This window comes from Somniosus microcephalus, unplaced genomic scaffold (assembly GCF_052327205.1).
Source record: "Somniosus microcephalus isolate GS21.2 unplaced genomic scaffold, FLI_Smic_1.0 unresolved_chr7, whole genome shotgun sequence".
In the NCBI taxonomy this organism is placed as follows: Eukaryota; Metazoa; Chordata; class Chondrichthyes; order Squaliformes; family Somniosidae; genus Somniosus; species Somniosus microcephalus.
The window spans coordinates 42,685,488-42,706,815 of NW_028225185.1; the positions used below are offsets into that span (position 1 = coordinate 42,685,488).

Consider the following 21,328-nt stretch of genomic DNA (forward strand, 5'->3'; position numbering starts at 1 on the left):
TATATTTAATGAATTGGCCTCTACTGCCTTCTGTGGTAGAGAATTCCACAGGTTCACCACTCTCTGGGTGAAGAAATTCCTCCTCATCTCAGTCCTAAATAGCTTACCCCTTATCCTAAGACTGTGACCCCTGGTTCTGGACTCCCCCGCCATCGGGAACATCCTTCCTGCATCTAGTCTGTCCAGTCCTGTTAGAATTTTATAAGTTGCAATGAGATCCCCTCTCATTCTTCTAAACTCCAGTGAGTATAAGCCCAATCGACCCAATCTCTCCTCATACGTCATTCCTGCCATCCCAGGTATCAGCCTGGTGAATCTTCGCTGCACTCCTTCCATGGCAAGAACATCCTTCCTCAGATAAGGTGACCAAAACTGCACACAATACTCAAGGTGTGGTCTCACCAAGGCCCTGTACAACTGCAGCAAGACATCCTTGTTCCTGTACTCGAACCCTCTCGCTACGAAGGCCAACATACCATTTGCCTTCTTAGCCGCCTGCTGCACCTGCATGCTTACCTTCAGCGGGCATTTATATAGCGCCTTTAACGTAATAAAACGTCCCGAGGCGCCTCACAGGCCCGTAATCAGACTACATTTGACCCCGAGCCACATAAGGCGATATTAGGGACTGGTGACCAAAAGCTGGGTCAAAGAGGTCGGTTTTAAGGAGCGTCTTAAAGGAGGAGAGGGTTGGAGTATAAAAGTAGGGAAGTCCTGCTACAACTGTACAGGGCGTTGGTGAGACCACACCTGGAGTACTGCATACAGTTTTGGTCTCCTTATTTAAGGAAGGATATACTTGCATTGGAAGCAGTTCAGAGAAGGTTCACTCGGTTAATTCCGGAGATGAAGGGGTTGACTTATGAAGAACAATGAGCATAGGCTCATTGGAGTTTAGAAGAATGAGAGGGGATCTTATTGAAACATATAAGACACTGAAGGGGCTCGACAAGGTAGATGTAGAGAGGATGTTTCCCCTCGTGGGGAAATCTAGAACTCGGGGGCACAATTTCAGAATAAAGGGTCGCCCTTTTAGAACTGAGATGAGGAGGAATTTCTTCTCTCAGAGGGTCGTAAATCTGTGGAATTCTCTGGGGCAGAGAGCCGTGGAGGCTGGATCATTTGAGGTGGAGATAGACAGATTTTTGCAAGATAAGGGAGTGAAGGGTTATGGGGAGTGGGCGGGGAAGTGGCTTTGAGCCCTAGATCAGCCGTGATCTTATTGAATGGCAGAGCAGGCTCGAGGGGCCGAGTGGCCTATTCCTGCTCCGATTTCTTATGTTCTTATGAGAGGCGGAGAGGTTTAGGGAGGGAATTCCAGAGCTCAGGGGCCCAGGCAGCTGAAGGCACGGCCGCCAATGGTGGAGTGATGGAAATCAGGGGGATGCTCGAGAGGCCAGAATTGGAGGAGCGCAGAGATCTCGGAGGGTTGTAGGAGGAGGTTACAGAGATAGGGAGGGGGGGGCGAGGAGGCCATGGAGGGATTGCAACACGAGGATGGAGAATTTTAAAATGAGGGTGTTGGTAGACCGGGAGCACAGGGGGGGTGATGGGTGAACGGGACTGGGTGCGAGTTAGGACACGGGGCAGCAGAGTTTTAGATGAGTTGATGGTTACGGAGGGTGGAAGGTTGGAGGCCGGCCGGGAGAGGGTTGGAATAGTCGAGTCGTGAGGTAACAAAGGCAGGGATGAGGGTATCCGAGGGAGAAGGTCAAATTCCACAGGTGACGGTTTCGGATTGCTGACCGCTCCGGGACTCCGAAACCCCGGAGAGCTCGGGGAAAAATCCCGTTCCTTCAAATTCTACACCGGCGGGACGTGCAATCGCTCGTCTAAAAGCGGGGAGCTCGCTGTCGCTGTGCTGCTTATCCAGACCACCCCACCACCCCACCCCCCCCCCACCCCCCCCCTCGCACCTGCTCACCGCCCCCTGTAACACAAGCAGAACAGACAGATACCGGCAAGAGTCAGCAAAAGTCCCCACCTTCCCCCCCCCCCCCCCCCGCCCGATCAGCAGGGATTCCAAGCTCATGGAGAATGGGATTGTCGGCGGTCGGGGGGAGGGGGGGGGGAGAGCGGATAGCAAGCCTGCGCTTTGCTCCCGGGGGAGCGCGAGTGGTGGAGGGGGCCAAGTCGCGGACGTTAAATTATAGCCTCTCGCTTGCTGGCCTCTCTGGGCGCGGGGGTAGACCATCGATGCTAAATCGCAGTAGATGCGATTGATGAAAGATTGCAATCATGCTGTGCTCTAAAATCACAGAGTTGGGAGGGTGGCGGGGGGGGGGAAACAGTGGAGGGTTTCACTAAAGCAAAACTGGAGGGGGATTGTAGAGCCTCGTGGGCATTCGGGTGGTCTTTGGCTGAAGTTCCCCCATCAGAGGCAAACGGTGAGGAGGATACCAATCGACTGCAACAGGACATCGAAAGGCTCGCAGAATGGGCAGACAAGTGGCAGATGGAGTTTAATACAGAGAGGTGTGAGGTGATGCATTTTGGCAGAAGGAACAGGGAGAGGCAATATACACTTAATGGCACAGTTTTAAAGAGTGTGCAGGGACAGAGGGACCTGGGAGTTAATGTGTATAGGTCCCTGAAGGTGGCAGGACATATTGAAAGAGCGGTTAGCAAAGCATATGGGATCTTGGGCTTCATAAATAGAGGTATTGAGTACAAAAGTAGAGAAGTTATGCTGAACCTTTATAAAGCGCTGGTTAGGCCACAACTGGAGTATTGCGTCCAGTTCTGGTCACCACACTTTAGGAAGGATGTGAAGGCCCTTGAGAGGGTGCGGAGGAGATTTACCAGAATGGTTCCGGGGATGGGGGATCTTAGCTACAAGGACAGGTTGGAGAAGCTGGATTTGTTTACATTAGAGCAAAGGAGGTTGAGGGGTGATTTGATCGAGGTGTACAAGATTATGACAGGTTTGGATAGGCTAGACGGGGAAAGGCTGTTCCCACTAGTTGATGGTACAAGGACTAGGGGACACAGATTGAAGGTTTTGGGCAAGAGATACACGGGGGGATGTGATGTTTTTACGCAGTGAGTGGTGATGACCTGGAACTCGCTGCCGACGGAAGTGGTGGAAGCGGAGACACTCGATGTTTTCAAGGGGAGACTGGATAGGCACTTGAGGGAAATAAACTTGCAGGGCTACAGGGATAGAGCGGGGGAATGGGACTGACTGGATCGCTCTACAGAGAGCCGGCATGGACTCGCTGGGCCGAATGGCCTCCTTCTGTGCCGTTACGACCAGCTGCTGCTGTCTGAACGGGACAGTGCCCCGCTGCACAAGCCGATTACGGGAAACTCTCGATTTACCAGCACCTGAATAACCAGAAATCTCTGTTAACCGGCAAAATTCAGGAGTAGGTTCAGGTAAGTTTTACTTCATATTAGTGGCAGTTCCTGGATCTGTGGCTGTGTAGCTGGGGTTCGTGCACTTGTTGCTAAGCAACAGGGACGCTTGGTCTGTGGCCGGCGTTCCTGCACATGTTGCTAAGCAACAGGGAAGCCTGGATTTGTTGCTGTGTACGGAGCGCTCGTACCTTTTAAACTATACCGCTCTGTAATCTGGACTTTTTGATAAACCGGCATCACACCGGTCCTGGATAAAAAAGTTTCCTGTACTACACAGGGCGCGAACCCTGGCTCGGAGGGTCCAAGGGGGCCGCGCGGTGTGGAAACAAAGCGGTCAGGAACAACTGTGGTTCAAGGGGGGGTGGGAGAGGGTGAGGGGACGAGTGTGAGGGCGGGCGAGGGGGGGATTAGAGTGAAGGGGGTGTAAAGTCTCCCAGCCCAGCCTGCTCCTTCCCTCACCAGCGCCCAATCAATGCTAGCCGCAAAGCCCAGCTAACAGCAGAGCTGCCGAAGGAGCTATCAGTGAGGATTTGCGTTAACAGCAGAAGCGTCGGAGCGTGAAGAGGTGGCAAGCGGACCGCAGGAAGCCGTCGGGTCACATGGCAAGCACGCCGTCCTATTGGCCGACGGCCAGAAAGAGTATGAGTGAGGCCGGCGATCAGACTTACAATGAATGCCGCGAGGCCTCGGTGACTGGACACTGTCGCACCCAGAACCTGGGGGAGTGAAAGAAAAAAAAGAAAGACTTGCATTTATATAGCGCCTTTCACAGCCACCGGTCGTCTCAAAGCGCTTTACAGCCAATTAAGTACTTCTGGAGTGTGGTCACTGTTGTAATGTGGGAAACGCAGCAGCCCATTTACGCACAGCAAGGTCCCACAAACAGCAATGTGATAATAACTGTTATAAATCTCATCATCATGAAGAAACGACTCATGAAATAACACTGGACAGCCAGCTGGTGGCGCCGTCCAAGGAGTAGAAATACGCGGGCGTGGGCCCAGCTTGTCCAGGGACATTTTGTAAGACAGGAACTAGTGAAGTACAACTAGACCTCCATGTTTTGAACCAAGTTGATTAAAGCCTTATAATAGCAAAATTGATTAAAGCCTTGCTTTATACTCGAACCAAGTGCGTAGTGAGTTCTGTTATGTCAATAACGACCAGATCATCTGTTTTTGTTATGTTGGTTGAGGGATAAATATTGGCCCCAGGACACCGGGGAGAAATCCCCCCTTGCTCTTCTTCGAAATAGTGCAATGGGATCTTTTATGTCCACCTAGAGAGAGAGCAGACTGGGCCTCGGTTTAACGTCTCATCCGAAACGCGGCAGCGCGGCGCTCTCAGTACTGCCCCTCCGACAGTGCAGCGCTCCCTCAGTACTGCCCCTCCGACAGTGCGGCACTCCCTCAGTACCGCTCCTCCGACAGTGCGGCACTCCCTCAGTACCGCTCCTCCGACAGTGCGGCACTCCCTCAGTACTGCCCCTCCGACAGTGTGGCGCTCCCTCAGCACTGCCCCTCCGACAGTGCGGCGCTCCCTCAGTACTGCCCCTCCGACAGTGCGGCGCTCCCTCAGTACCGCCCCTCCGACAGTGCGGCGTTCCCTCAGTACCGCACCTCCGACAGTGCGGCGCTCCCTCAGTACCGCCCCTCCGACAGTGCGGCACTCCCTCAGCACTGCACTGGAGTGTCAGCCTAGCTTTGTGTGCTCAAGTCCCTGGAGCGGGACTCGAACCCACAACCTTCTGACTCAGAGGGCGTGGGTGCTGCCCACTGAGCCACAGCTGACACGGGGGCACAAAATGAGGCAGGGTTAGCAGGAGGGGAAAACGCCACAATGGCTGGTCTGCACGCAGTTCCTGTCCACAACACCTTACTGTCTGTCGGCGCGTTCCTGTCACACTTTCGTGTCAACTCCCTCCCACCAGTGTAGATTCCAGTTATAATGGAAACAGCTATGTAAACAGGTCACGCTGCAATGGCAGCCTCCCGCCAGAGGGTGGCGGTGTGGGCCTTCCTTTTTTTTTTAGCAACTCTGAATCTTTCAGCCTGTTCTGTTTCTCCAACTACCTCTAGAATCATTGAATGATGCAGGACAGAAGGAGGCCATTCGGCCCATCGTGCCGGCTCTTTGAACGAGCTCCCCAATTAGTCTCACTCTTCCCTCTGCTCTTTCCCCATAGCCCTACAATTTTTCCCCTTCAAGTATTTCTCCAATTCCCCTTTTGAAAGTTACTATTGAATCTGCTCCCGCCGCCCTTTCAGGCAGCGCATTCCAGATCACAACAACTCGCTGCGTAAAAAACATTCTCCTCATCTCCCCTCTGGGTCTTTTACCGATTCTATTTAAAAAGCACCTCCCTGGATTAGATTGCAGGGTGTAACCCACTCCCTGGGTATATTATTCTATATAAAACCCCCCCTGGATTAGATTGCAGTCTGTAACCCACTCCCTGGGTATATTATTCTATATAAAAACCACCTGAATTAGATTGCAGTCTGTAACTCACTCCCTGGGTATATTATTCTTTATATAAACCCCCTGGATTAGAGTGCAGTCTGCAACCCACTCCGCGGGTATATTATTCTATATATAAACCCCCCTGCATTAGAGTGCAGTCTGTAACCCACTCCCTGGGTATATTTTTTCTATATATAAACCCCCCTGGATTAGAGTGCAGTCTGTAACCCACTCCCTGTGTATATTATTCTATATATAAACCCCCCTGGATTAGATTGCAGGGTGTAACTCACTCCCTGGGTATATTATTCTTTATATAAACCCCCTGGATTAGAGTGCAGTCTGCAACCCACTCCCCGGGTATATTATTCTATATATAAACCCCCCTGCATCAGAGTGCAGTCTGTAACCCACTCCCTGGGTATATTTTTTCTATATATAAACCCCCCTGCATTAGAGTGCAGTCTGTAACCCACTCCCTGTGTATATTATTCTATATATAAACCCCCCTGGATTAGATTGCAGGGTGTAACCCACTCCCTGGGTATATTATTATTCTATATATAAACCCCCTGGATTAGAGTGCAGTCTGTAACCCACTCCCTGGATATATTATTCTACATATAAATCCCCTGGATTAGATTGCAGGGTGTAACCCACTCCCTGGGTATATTATTCTACATATAAATCCCCTGGATTAGATTGCAGTCTGTAACCCACTCCCTGGATATATTATTCTATATATAAACCCCTCTGGATTAGATTGCAGGGTGTAACCCACTCCCTGGGTATATTATTCTATATATAAACCCCCTGGATTAGAGTGCAGGGTGTAACCCACTCCCTGGGTATATTATTATTCTATATATAAACCCCCCTGGATTAGATTGCAGTCTGTAACCCACTCCCTGGGTATATTATTCTACATATAAACCCCCTGGATTAGATTGCAGGGTGTAACCCACTCCCTGGGTATATTTATTCTATATATAAACCCCCTGGATTAGATTGCAGTCTGCAACCCACTCCTTGGGTATATTATATTCTATATATAAACCCCACTGGATTAGATTGCAGTCTGTAACCCACGCCCTGGGTATATTATTCTAAACATAAACCCCCCTGGATTAGAATGCAGTCTGTACACCCACTCCCTGGGTATATTATTCTACATACAAACCCCCCTGGATTAGAGTGCAGTCTGTAACCCACTCCCTGGGTATATTATTCTATATATAAACCCCCCTGGATTAGATTGCAGGGTGTAACCCACTCCCTGGGTATATTATTCTATATATAAACCCCTCTGGATTAGATTGCAGGGTGTAACCCACTCCCTGGGTATATTATTCTATATATAAACCCCTCTGGATTAGATTGCAGGGTGTAACCCACTCCCTGGGTATATTATTCTATATATAAACCCCTCTGGATTAGATTGCAGGGTGTAACCCACTCCCTGGGTATATTATTCTATATATAAACCCCTCTGGATTAGATTGCAGGGTGTAACCCACTCCCTGTGTATATTATTCCAAACATAAACCCCCCTGGATTAGAATGCAGTCTGTACACCCACTCCCTGGGTATATTATTCTACATACAAACCCCCCTGGATTAGAGTGCAGTCTGTAACCCACTCCCTGGGTATATTATTCTATATATAAACCCCCCTGGATTAGATTGCAGGGTGTAACCCACTCCCTGGGTATATTATTCTATATATAAACCCCTCTGGATTAGATTGCAGGGTGTAACCCACTCCCTGGGTATATTATTCTATATATAAACCCCCCTGGATTAGAGTGCAGGGTGTAACCCACTCCCTGGGTATATTATTCTATATATAAACCCCCCTGGATTAGATTGCAGTCTGTAACCCACTCCCTGGGTATATTATTCTATATATAAACCCCCCTGGATTAGATGGCAGGGTGTAACCCACTCCCTGGGTATATTATTCTATATATAAACCCCCCTGGATTAGATTGCAGGGTGTAACCCACTCCCTGGGTATATTATTCTATATATAAACCCCCCTGGATTAGATTGCAGGGTGTAACCCACTCCCTGGCTATATTACTCTATATATAAACCCCCCTGGATTAGATTGCAGGGTGTAACCCACTCCCTGGGTGTATTATTATTCTATATATAAACCCCCTGGATTAGAGTGCAGTCTGTAACCCACTCCCTGGGTATATTATTCTATATATAAAACCCCTGGATTAGATTGCAGGGTGTAACCCACTCCCTGGGTATATTATTCTATATATAAACCTCCCTGGATTAGATTGCAGTCTGTAACCCACTCCCTGGGTATATTATTCTATATATAAACCCCCCTGGATTAGATTGCAGGGTGTAACCCGCTCCCTGGGTATATTATTCTATATATAAACCCCCCTGGATTAGATGGCAGGGTGTAACCCACTCCCTGGGTATATTATTCTATATATAAACCCCCCTGGGTTAGATTGCAGGGTGTAAACCACTCCCTGGGTATATTATTCTATATATAAACCCTGCTGGATTAGATTGCAGGGTGTAACCCACTCCCTGTGTATATTATTCTATATATAAACCCCCCTGGATTAGATGGCAGGGTGTAACCCACTCCCTGTGTATATTATTCTATATATAAACCCCCTGGATTAGAGTGCAGTCTGTAACCCACTCCCTGGGTATATTATTCTATATATAAACCCCCCTGGATTAGATTGCAGGGTGTAACCCACTCCCTGGGTATATTATTCTATATATAACCCCCCCTGGATTAGAGTGCAGTCTGTAACCCACTCCCTGGGTATATTATTCTACATATAAACCCCCCTGGATTAGATTGCAGGGTGTAACCCACTCCCTGGGTATATTATTCTATATATAAACCCCCCTGGATTAGATTGCAGGGTGTAACCCACTCCCTGGGTATATTATTCTATATATAAACCCCCCTGGATTAGATTGCAGGGTGTAACCCACTCCCTGGGTATATTATTCTATATATAAACCCCCTGGATTAGTTTGCAGGGTGTAACCCACTCCCTGGCTATATTACTCTATATATAAACCCCCCTGGATTAGATTGCAGGGTGTAACCCACTCCCTGGGTGTATTATTATTCTATATATAAACCCCCTGGATTAGAGTGCAGTCTGTAACCCACTCCCTGGGTATATTATTCTATATATAAACCCCCCTGGATTAGATTGCAGGGTGTAACCCACTCCCTGGGTATATTATTCTATATATAAACCCCCCTGGATTAGAGTGCAGTCTGTAACCCACTCCCTGGGTGTTTTATTCTATATATAAACCTCCCTGGATTAGAGTGCAGGGTGTAACCCACTCCCTGGGTATATTATTCTATATATAAACCCCCCTGGGTTAGATTGCAGGGTGTAACCCGCTCCCTGGGTATATTATTCTATATATAAACCCCCCTGGATTAGAGTGCAGTCTGTAACCCACTCCCTGGGTATTTTATTCTATATATAAACCTCCCTGGATTAGAGTGCAGGGTGTAACCCACTCCCTGGGCATATTATTCTATATATAAACCCCCCTGGATTAGAGTGCAGTCTGTAACCCACTCCCTGGGTATATTATTCTATATATAAACCCCCCTGGATTAGATTGCAGGGTGTAACCCACTCCCTGGGTATATTATTCTACATATAAACCTCCCTGGATTAGATTGCAGTCTGTAACCCACTCCCTGGGTATATTATTCTACATATAAACCCCCCTGGAAAAGATTGCAGGGCGTAACCCACTCCCTGGGTATATTATTCGATATATAAACCCCCCTGGATTAGATTGCAGGGTGTAACCCACTCCCTGGGTATATTATTCTGTATATAAACCCCCCTGGAAAAGATTGCAGGGCGTAACCCACTCCCTGGGTATATTATTCTATATATAAAACCCCCTGGATTAGATTGCAGGGTGTAACCCACTCCCTGTGTATATTATTCCATATATAAACCCCCCTGGGTTAGATTGCAGGGTGTAACCCACTCCCTGGGTATATTATTCTATATATAAACCCCCCTGGATTAGATTGCAGTCTGTAACCCACTCCCTGGGTATATTATTCTATATATAAACCCCCCTGGAAAAGATTGCAGGGCGTAACCCACTCCCTGGGTATATTATTCTATATATAAACCCCCCTGGATTAGATTGCAGGGTGTAACCCGCTCCCTGGGTATATTATTCTGTATATAAACCCCCCTGGAAAAGATTGCAGGGCGTAACCCACTCCCTGGGTATATTATTCGATATATAAACCCCCCTGGATTAGATTGCAGGGTGTAACCCACTCCCTGGGTATATTATTCTATATATAAAACCCCCTGGATTAGATTGCAGGGTGTAACCCACTCCCTGGTTATATTATTCTATATATAAACCCCTCTGGATTGGAGTGCAGTCTGTAACCCACTCCCTGGGTATATTATTCTATATATAAACCCCTCTGGATTAGATGGCAGGGTGTAACCCACTCCCTGGGTATATTATTCTATATATAAACCCCCCTGGGTTAGATTGCAGGGTGTAACCCACTCCCTGGGTATATTATTCTATATATAAACCCCCCTGGATTAGATGGCAGGGTGTAACCCACTCCCTGGGTATATTATTCTATATATAAACCCTCCTGGATTAGATTGCAGGGTGTAACCCACTCCCTGGGTATATTATTCTATATATAAACCCCCCTGGGTTAGATTGCAGTCTGTAACCCACTCCCTGGGTATATTATTCTATATATAAACCCCCCTGGGTTAGATTGCAGGGTGTAACCCACTCCCTGGTTATATTATTCTATATATAAACCCCCCTGGATTAGAGTGCAGTCTGTAACCCACTCCCTGGGTATATTATTCTACATTTCAACCCCCCTGGATTAGATTGCAGTCTGTAACCCACTCCCTGGGTATATTATTCTATATATAAACCCCCCTGGATTAGATTGCAGTCTGTAACCCACTCCCTGGGTATATTATTCTATATATAAACCCCCTGGATTAGATTGCAGGGTGTAACCCACTCCCTGGGTATATTATTATTCTATATATAAACCCCCCCTGGATTAGATTGCAGGGTGTAACCCACTCCCTGGGTATATTATTCTATATATAAACCTCCCTGGATTAGATTGCAGTCTGTAACCCACTCCCTGGGTATATTATTCTATATATAAACCCCCCTTGATTGGATTGCAGTCTGTAACCCAATCCCTGGGTATATTATTCTATATATAAACCCCCCTGGATTAGAGTGCAGGGTGTAACCCACTCCCTAGGTATATTATTCTATATATAAACCCCCCTGGATTAGATTGCAGGGTGTAACCCAGTCCCTGTGTATATTATTCGATATATAAACCTCCCTGGATTAGATTGCAGGGTGTAACCCACTCCCTGGGTATATTATTCTATATATAAACCCCCCTGGATTAGATTGCAGGGTGTAACCCACTCCCTGGGTATATTATTATTCTATATATAAACTCCTCTGGATTAGATTGCAGTCTGTAACCCACTCCCTGGGTATATTATTCTATATATAAACCCCCCCTGGATTAGATTGCAGGGTGTAACCCAGTCCCTGGGTATATTATTCTATATATAAACCTCCCTGGATTAGATTGCAGAGTGTAACCCACACCCTGGGTATATTATTCTATATATAAACCCCGCTGGATTAGATTGCAGGGTGTAACCCACTCCCTGGGTATATTATTATTCTATATATAAACCCCTCTGGATTAGATTGCAGGGTGTAACCCACTCCCTGGGTATATTATTCTATATATAAACTATATAAACCCCTCTGGATTAGAGTTGTGTCTTGCTGGTTAAGATGGGGCTGCAATTTCCTGCTTGCAAGCCAGAAATTGCCAGGTGGACTGCCCCTTTAAGAGAGGAGGCGGTGACCGAAAATGGCCGCGGACGACCTTGGAGGCGCGGCTTTGTAAGAAAGATGCGGACAGAATACATCCTCTGCTGGCTTGGCGGTGTTGGGAGCCGCCACTGCCGTTTACCTGGGCCGGGTTGTTGAGGGCTGTCCGTGCCGTCCAACATCTCGCCGTCCATCGCAATGCTGCCGCCATCTTCCTTCTTTCCTTCCCTCACCGGCTCCTCTCACTGCGCATGCTCTCCTAGCCCCGCTGCGATCTGTAGTTCTTCCTTTCCGGCACGCCAGCTACTGCGCATGCCCACTCCCTTCACTGCCCACTGCGCATGCCCCGCTGCCCGCCGGGAATTGTAGTTCCCGCTGCCAGCATTGCAGCCACGTGTTGTCTCCTATTTGCCCAGTTTGGTAGCTCAAGTTAACAACTTGCCTTCTTTTACCAATTTTATTATCCCTCTAGAAATAAACCCTAGTGCTTGGGTTGCATTTTTTTTTATGTCCTTGTCAAGCTGCCTCGCTACTTTTAGTGATTTGTAGTAAAGATTTGTTACCTGGACTGGAGCACTTACATAGAAACAGAGAAGATAGGAGCAGGAGTCGGCCATTCGGCCCCTCGAGCCTGCTCCGCCATTCAATGAGATCATGGCTGATCATCCAAATTCAGTACCCTGTCCCTGCCTTCTCCCCAGATCCCTTGATCCCTTTAGCCTTAAGAAATATATCCAACTCCTTCTTGAATATATTTAATGAATTGGCCTCTATTGCCTTCTGTGGTAGAGAATTCCACAGGTTCACCACTCTCTGGGTGAAGAAATTCCTCCTCATCTCTGTCCTAAATGGCTTACCCCTTACCCTTAGACTGTGACCCCTGGTTCTGGACTCCCCTGCCATCGGGAACATCCTTCCTGCATCTAGTCTGTCTAGTCCTGTTAGAATTTTATAAGTTTCAATGAGATCCCCTCTCATTCTTCTAAACTCCAGCTATGAAGAGAGACTGGACAGGCTGGGGTTGTTTTCCTTAGTGTAATGTATATACCTTTATTAAGGGGGGAACTATGTTTTACAGCTCATGTATACCACAGTACCGGCAGTGACCACACCTGTATATAGCACTGAGTAGTAATCTGTACAGATCAGTTGCGGTGTGAGCCACGTTGAGTATACACCTGTTGTACCGTTCTCCGCAGTCTGTGTCTTATTATACACGGACGCAACATTGGCGACGAGGCAAGTTCGAACCTACCTGCAACTCTGCATCACCTCCCGGGGATTCGTTCCTGGAGATCAGTGGATTGGAGGTCAAGGCCAGAGACTCGGGCGTCGACCACGGGCAACCGCCCAGTCATCCAGCAGAGACTCGAGAATTGCAGGGGAGGCTGTCGAGAGCCAGGCTTGGCTTTCCAGTCGAGGTGGTCCAGCGAAACGGGCTGGCAACAGGTAGTGCGCAGACCCTTCCCGAACAGCGGCGGGCTAGAGCCCGACCGAGCGGCACAGCAAAGGGCCGAGCAGCGTCGACGGGGGAGAGAGAGAGATGGCAGAGCGCACAGGGCGCAGCCGGTGTTCAGGGGCCGAGCAGCGTCGAAGAGAGGGAGAGAGAGACGCGCAGAAACCCGCGAGGCGCCGCCATTGCTACGAGGACCGCCGAGAGCGGCGTTGGCAGCAGCGCAGGAGAAGCGCGCGAAACCTACAGGGCACCGCCATTGCCACGAGAACCGCCGGGAGCGGCGTTGGCAGCAGCGGGGGAGGAAGGAAAGCGCGGGAGACGCCATTTTAAACCACACCCAAAATGCCGAAGAGTGGCAGTATCACCACGTTTGACAATGAAGTCGAAGATTGGACTACATATGTCGAACGAATAGAGGTATACTGCAAGGCAAATGAGGTGTGTGGTAAACCACTGTTGTTCACTTCACTGTTGTTCACTGTTGTTCACTTCACTGTTGTTCACTCTTGCCCATTGTTGTACCTGTCTGTGGATGCCTCAGCTGGCTCCGCCCCTGGCTCCACCCATATGCCCTGGTATAAAGGCGGCTGCTCTGCAGTTCCCCAGGCATTCAGGACCGGTCGACCACTAGAGGCATGCCTTTGTTCTTTAGCTAATAAAAGCCTGTTTGTTACTCTCTTAACTTCCAGTCTTTCTCAGTAATTGATAGCGCATCAATTTTATTAGCTAAAACTTTTTTTCGATGGAGCAAATCCTCAAACCAGCACGCCTGGAACTAGACCCTCAAGAGGCGGATTCATCTACCAAGTTCGCACACTGGCTGCGATGCTTCGAATTTTTCCTAGAAGCCTCCGTCGAAACTGTTCAAAACGATGGCGACAAACTAAGGGTTCTGACCTCCAAGGTGAACCACCAAGCTTATTCGCTCATCCAAGATGCGACTACCTACAAGGGTGCTCTCGACCTCCTTAAAGAACAGTATGCACGCCCGGTAAATGAGGTTTACGCCAGACACCTCCTGGGGTCCCGCAAACAGCAACCCGGGGAATCGATGGAGGTATACCTACGGGTGCTGAAGGTGCTCGGCTGGGCCTGCAAATGTAAAGAGGTGTCGGCTGCGGTGTACACGGAGGAACTTGTCCGGGACGCCTTCGTCGCGGGCCTCAGGTCCAACTACACCCGGCAGAGACTGTTGGAGCAGGGCGAACTCGACCTGAAGAAGGCCACGGCCCTCGCACTCTCGCTAGACGTGGCCCACAGGAATATGGACGCCTACTCCCCTGACCGCGCGGCCGCATCGTGGATGGCGCGGGCGCCGCCATCCTGGGACACGGTAGGACCGCCACCTTGCGCCGCGCCACCCCCGTCACATCCCGCCAACGGCCCAACTTCTGCAGCGATGTCCCGGGGCCCGAAGTGTTACTTCTGTGGCCAAGCCAAACACCCCAGAGCGCGCTGCCCGGCGAAAAACGCTACTTACTCTGGTTGTGGGAAGAAAGGGCACTACGCCAGCGTCTGCAAGGCTAAACCTACCCCAAACTCCAGCGGTGCCGCGTGTGGGCCGAGCGGGCCGCCATCTTGGACGCCGCCATCTTGGACGCCATCTTGTACGCCTCCAGCCGCGTGTGGATCATGGGCGCCGCCATCTTGGACGCCATCTTGGATGCCTTCGACCATGGGTGATCCGTTCCAGCCGCCATTTTTGCAACGGGCCCCCGACTCACCCACCGCCTCACCTGATGACTGCAGCGACACGCCTGACCCTACGCTGGCCTCCGTTACACTGGACCAATCTAGACCTCACCAACTAGCCAGGTCCATGATGGACATTAAGGTAAACGGCCGCGCCACGACCTGCCTTTTCGACTGCGGGAGCACGGAGAGCTTTATCCACCCCGACACGGTGCGGCGTTACTCTCTCCCGGTCCTGCCAGCGCGCCACCGGGTCTCTATGGCCTCCAAGTCCCATTCAGCGGACGTCGGCGGCTACTGCGTGGTGACCCTTTCGGTGAGGGGCACAGAGTACAGAAACTTTAAACTGCTTGTCCTGCCCCATCTCTGCACTGCCGTTCTACTGGGGTTGGATTTTCAGTGCCACCTTAAGAGTGTCACGATGGCGTACGGTGGACCCCTTCCCCCACTCACAGTCTGCAACCAGCAGTTTTCAAATTGCCCGCCGCGCAACTTTTGCAGCCTCTCCACGCTTAAAGTCACCCCCCCCCCCCCCCCCCCCCCCCCGTTGTTCGCTAACCTTGCCCACGACTGTAAGCTCATCGCCACCAAAAGCAGGCGATACAGTGCTGGTGACAGAGTTTTTATTAAATCTGAGGTGGAGCGGCTCCTGAAGGAGGGGATTATTGAAGCTAGCACCAGCCCCTGGCGAGCCCAGGTTGTGGTCGTCAAGACCGGCGAGAAGCAGCGCCTGGTCATTGACTACAGCCAAACAATTAATCGATATACCCAACTGGACGCATACCCCCTCCCCCGCATATCTGATATGGTCAATCAGATCGCACAATACCGCGTATTCTCCACCATTGACCTTAAGTCAGCATATCACCAACTCCCTATCCGCTATGAGGACCGCCAGTATACTGCCTTCGAGGCAAACGGCCGCCTCTACCACTTCCTTCGGGTTCCCTTCAGCGTCACCAACGGGGTCTCCGTTTTCCAAAGGGAGATGGACCGGATGGTCGACCAGAATGCGTTGCAGGCCACTTTTCCCTACCTGGACAATGTGACCATCTGCGGCCATGACCTGCAGGACCATGACGCCAACCTCGACAAATTCCTCCGCACTGCCCAACTCCTAAACCTTACGTATAACAAGGAGAAGTGCATATTCCGCACAACCCACCTCGCTATCCTTGGCTGTGTTGTGGAACACGGAGTCATCGGCCCCGACCCCGACCGGATGCATCCCCTTATGGACCTTCCCCTGCCCCACTGCCTCAAGGCCCTGAAGAGATGCCTGGGGTTTTTCTCCTACTACGCCCAGTGGGTCCCTAATTATGCGGACAAAGCCCGTCCACTTATCAAGTCCACCTCTTTTCCCCTGGCGGCAGAGGCCGGCTTAGCCTTCCACCGTATCAAAGAGGACATTGCTAAAGCCACCATGCACGCGGTGGACGAGTCCATCCCTTTCCAGGTGGAGAGCGATGCGTCCGACTTTGCCCTGGCCGCTACCCTTAACCAGGCGGGAAGGCCCGTGGCCTTCTTTTCACGAACCCTCCAAGGCTCCGAAATCAGACACTCCTCTGTCGAAAAGGAGGCCCAGGTCATTGTGGAAGCTGTGCGACATTGGAGGCATTACCTGGCCGGAAAATGATTCACCCTACTCACTGACCAGCGTTCAGTTGCTTTTATGTTTAATAACAAGCAGAGGGGCAAAATCAAAAACGACAAGATTTTGAGGTGGAGAATTGAACTTTCCACCTACAATTACGATATCTTGTACCGGCCCGGGAAACTCAATGAGCCCCCGGATGCTCTATCGTGAGGTACATGTGCCAACGCACAGGTTGATAGACTGCGGGCCCTCCACAATGACCTCTGCCACCCGGGGGTCACCAGGTTCTTCCATTTCATCAAGGCCCGCAACCTGCCTCACTCCATTGAGGAGGTCAGGACCATGACCAGGAACTGCCAAGTCTGCGCTGAGTGCAAACCGCACTTTTATAGACCAGACAGGGCTCACCTGATAAAAGCCACTCGCCCCTTCGAGCGCCTGAGCGTTGATTTTAAAGGGCCTCTCCCCTCCTCCGACCGCAATGTGTACTTCCTCAACATTATTGATGAGTACTCTTGTTTCCCGTTCGCCATCCCCTGCCCGGACATGACCAGTGCCTCGGTCATTAAATGTCTGAACGACCTCTTCACCCTGTTCGGTTTCCCCAGCTATATCCATAGCGACCAGGGCTCATCGTTTATGAGCGACGAACTCCGTCAGTACCTGCTCGCTAGGGGTATTGCCACAAGCAGGACCACCAGTTACAACCCCCGGGGGAACGGACAGGTGGAAAGAGAGAATGCGACAGTTTGGAAGGCCGCCCTGCTAGCCTTAAAGTCTAGGGGCCTTCCGACCTCTCGCTGGCAGGATGTGCTCCCTGATGCGCTCCACTCTATTCGGTCACTGCTCTGCACTGCCACTAACGCCACCCCTCATGAGAAAATGTTTGTCTTCCCAAGGAAGTCCACATCGGGGACATCGCTACTGCCATGGCTGACGTCCCCAGGGCCGGTCCTACTGAGAAGACACGTGAGGACCCATAAAACGGACCCCCTGGTCGAGAGGGTCGACCTCCTCCACGCCAACCCCCAGTATGCTTACATTGCATACCCGGACGGGCGGGAGGACACAGTCTCCATACGAGACCTCGCACCCTCGGGGGCCCCTGAAACCAACATCACCGCTACCCACAATGCACCGGCGGCAACGGACCCATACCTAACCCCTGTAGACGGCACGCCGTGGCCCCGTGACCCGCCATTGATCACCAACCAACTCAACACCCATAAGGATGACACGCCAGTGCTCCGGCCCACGCGGGACTCGGCGTCGGAAGCTGCACCACCTCCGCCGTCATCACGACGGCATACAAGACCCCCAGAAAGACTTAATTATACGAACTTTTAATACACTTCACCCCGTCGGACTCATTTTTTAAGCAAGGGGTGAATGTGGTAAACCACTGTTGTTCACTTTACTGTTCACTGTTGTTCACTCCACTGTTGTTCACTCTTGCCCATTGTTGTACCTGCCTGTGCATGCCTCAGCTGGCTCCGCCCCTGGCTCCACCCATATGCCCTGGTATAAAGGCGGCTGCTCTGCAGTTCCCCAGGCATTCAGGACCGGTCGACCACTAGAGGCATGCCTTCGTTCTTTAGCTAATAAAAGCCTGTTTGTTACTCTCTTAACTTCCAGTCTTTCTCAGTAACTGATAGCGCATCAAGGTGTCAGATGACAAGAAAGCGTCGGTATTGTTAAATTTAATGGGTGCAAAGACGTATGGTTTATTACGAAATCTAGTAACCCCAACGAAGCCAATGGAAAAGAGTTTTGAAGACATAGTAACGATACTACAGGAACATTTAAACCCCACACCGCTACTGATAGCAGAAAGATTCAAGTTTCACAAACGGAACCAGCATAAGGATGAAAGCAATGCTGATTATTTAACAGAACTGCGCAAACTATCGAAACACTGCCAGTTTGGAGCGGGACTGGCAGATACCTTAAGGGGCAAGTTTGTGTGTGGGCTTCAAAGCGAAGGAACCCAGAAACGGCTTTTATCTGAAAAGGACCTTACGCTGGAAAAGGCTTTCAGCATTGCGGTATCATATGAAGCAGCAGCACGGGGCGCTGCAGAGATACAACAGAGACCGCAAGAATATGGCACAAACGAAATGTCATAGAGAACAGAGAAGTGCTATCGCTGCGGCAGAACAACACACGACCAGAATGATTGCTGGTTCAAAGACAAAGTGTGCAGACAGTGTGGAAAAGTAGGACACATAGCACGAGTCTGCAGGTCGGGAAAGAAAACCAGCAATAAGAAACCTACCAAAGAAAAGTACAAGAAGGTACATAAGGTGACGGAGAATAGTTCAGATGAACAAAAGAGTGATAACGACTCCGAAAGCAAGGAACTGAGTTGTCTGAAACTACATAATGTGATCACAACGGAGGATCACCGAACCATTTGGGTCACTCTCAAGATAGCAGGAGTCCAGGTAAAGATGGAATTGGACACAGGATCAGCCCTAACAGTCATAAACCGACGGGTCTACGAGCGGCTATTCTCACACATACCCTTGAGAGACACAAAAATTATTTTGAAGATGTACACGGGGCAAAAAGTCTACCCCAAAGGAAAAATAAGGGTGACCGTTATAAATAACGGTAAGGAAACACCAAAACTAGACCTGTATGTATTGCAAGATGGAGGACCACCATTACTGGGACGTGAATGGATCCGGAAAATACAACTGGCTTGGCATTCCATACAGGCACTGACTGTGGCTGACAAAAAGGATGATGACGTCACACCTGGGCAACTGTCAAAGATCCTAACTGACACGAAAGAAGTGTTCCAGCAAGGACTCGGAACACTAAAAGGCATGACAGCGACGATTAAAATTGAAGAAAACGCAAGCCCAACATTTTTTAAGGCCAGACCGGTACCTTATGCGATCCGCCCAGCCGTCGAAGCAGAGCTGGAGAGTCTGGAACGTTCAGGTGTACTGTCCAAGGTAGACTGGAGCAAGTGGGCTACACCCATCGTCCCTGTGATGAAAAAGTCGTTGAGCAGCACGCCTGGGGAACCAAGGAAGGTTCGCATCTGTGGGGACTTTAAGGTAACAGTGAACCCGGTCCTTCACACCGTACAATATCCACTTCCGCGGATTGAAGATATTTTCGCCTCGCTATCTGGAGGGAAACGCTTCACTAAGATTGATCTGGCCCAGGCGTATCTGCAAATGGAGGTAGAAGAAGCATCAAAAAAATACCTCACAATCAACACCCATAAAGGTCTCTACCAATACAACCGGCTGGTATTCGGGGTAGCATCAGCTCCGGCTATTTGGCAGAGGGCAATGGAACAAGTCCTGCAAGGGATCCCAGGGACCCAGTGTTATTTGGACGACATCCTGGTCACGGGCAAAAATGACAGTGATCACCTTGCCAACCTGGAGCAGGTGCTCACTAGATTGAAGGAATATGGGCTCCGAGCTAACCGCCCCAAATGCGAGTTTTTTAGAAAACAGATCTCGTATTGTGGCCACGTTATCGATAAAGAGGGGTTACATAAGTCCCCAGAGAAGATTGAGGCAGTAGTCAAGGCTCCAGCACCGGAAAATGTGTCACAACTGAGGTCGTTCCTCGGGCTGGTAAACTACTACCATAAGTTCTTGCCAAATTTGTCTACAATACTACACCCACTGAACACCCTACTGCAAACTGGGGTGCCATGGAAGTGGAGTGACGAATGTAGATGAGCTTTCCAGAAGAGCAAAACACTAATCACATCGAAAAAGGTATTGGCCCATTACAACCCGGCATTACCAATTCGGTTGGCATGTGATGCGTCTCCCTACGGCATTGGAGCGGTGCTGTCGCACAAATTCTCGGATGGCTCAGAGAGGCCAATAGCCTTTGCGTCACAATCATTAACCTCAGCCGAGCGTAACTACGCCCAGATTGACAGGGAGGCCCTCAGCCTAGTGTGGGGAGTGAAAAAGTTCAATCACTATCTGCACGGGCAGAAATTCACCTTGCTGACTGATCACCAGCCTCTTGTCTCCATTTTTAATCCGAAGAAGGGCGTTCCGGTGATGACTGCACAACGACTACAAAGATGGTCACTTAGGGACGCACCACTATGAGATTAAATATAAGGGCACGAAACAGCATGGAAATGCTGATGGGCTATCACGCCTGCCACTGCCTACTGCGGAGGAAGCACCAGCAGTGGATCCTGTCGAAATATTCCATTCGACTATAGTTGAATACCTACTAACGCTTGTATCGAAAAGGAAACCCGAAATGACCCGACACTGTCTCGGGTATATGATTTGACGGTGAAGGGATGGCCAGCACATGGCGACTCACTGTTGCCAGCATTCTCGACAAGGAGAGAACAGCTGTCAGTGTGCCGGGGGACCTTGATGTGTGGATCCCGAGTGGTAATTCCACCCAAGTTAAGGGATAGAGTGCTCAATGAGCTTCATGAGGGTCATCTGGGAGGGGTAAAAATGAAAAGCCTAGCCAGGGCTTATGTGTGGTGGCCGGGAATCTATAAACAAATCGAGGACATGACCAAAAGCTGCTCAGGATGCCAGAAAGTCCAAAATGCACCAACACAGGCCCCTCTACACTCATGGGAAGGACCCTCATCTCCATGGCAACGGGTGCATATTGATTTTGCTGGTCCATTCATGGACTCAATGTTTTTAATAGCCGTGGATGCGCACTTGAAATGGCCTGAGGTCATCAAAATGTCCTCCACCACCACGGAGAAAACTATTGCAGTCCTACGGACCATTTTTGCCAGGAATGGCTTGCCAGAACAGATTTGCTCCGACAACGGACCACAGTTTGTGTCCGAAGAGTTCCGGAGGTTCTTGAAAAAGAATGGG

At 50.0% G+C, this 21,328-nt stretch overlaps 1 protein-coding gene across 4 annotated transcripts in view; it reads right to left on the reverse strand.

Annotated features, from left to right (window-relative positions):
• The window catches only part of idh3g (isocitrate dehydrogenase (NAD(+)) 3 non-catalytic subunit gamma), a 50,531-nt gene extending 38,488 nt beyond the window's left edge, over window positions 1–12,043 (reverse strand). For 2 of the 4 annotated variants that reach the window (XM_085979051.1, XM_085979049.1), the window contains exons 1-2: window positions 11,876–12,041; window positions 4,029–4,076 (exon numbers count right to left, since the gene is read on the reverse strand). In XM_085979051.1, the coding sequence (XP_085835177.1) occupies window positions 4,029–4,076; window positions 11,876–11,944 (117 nt within the window). In that variant the 5' untranslated portion in view covers window positions 11,945–12,041. Of the gene's footprint in view, window positions 1–4,028; window positions 4,077–11,875 lie in introns of all 4 variants that reach the window. The other 2 variants (XM_085979053.1, XM_085979052.1) reach the window with 2 other exon arrangements.
• Between the last annotated feature and the right edge of the window lie 9,285 nt (window positions 12,044–21,328).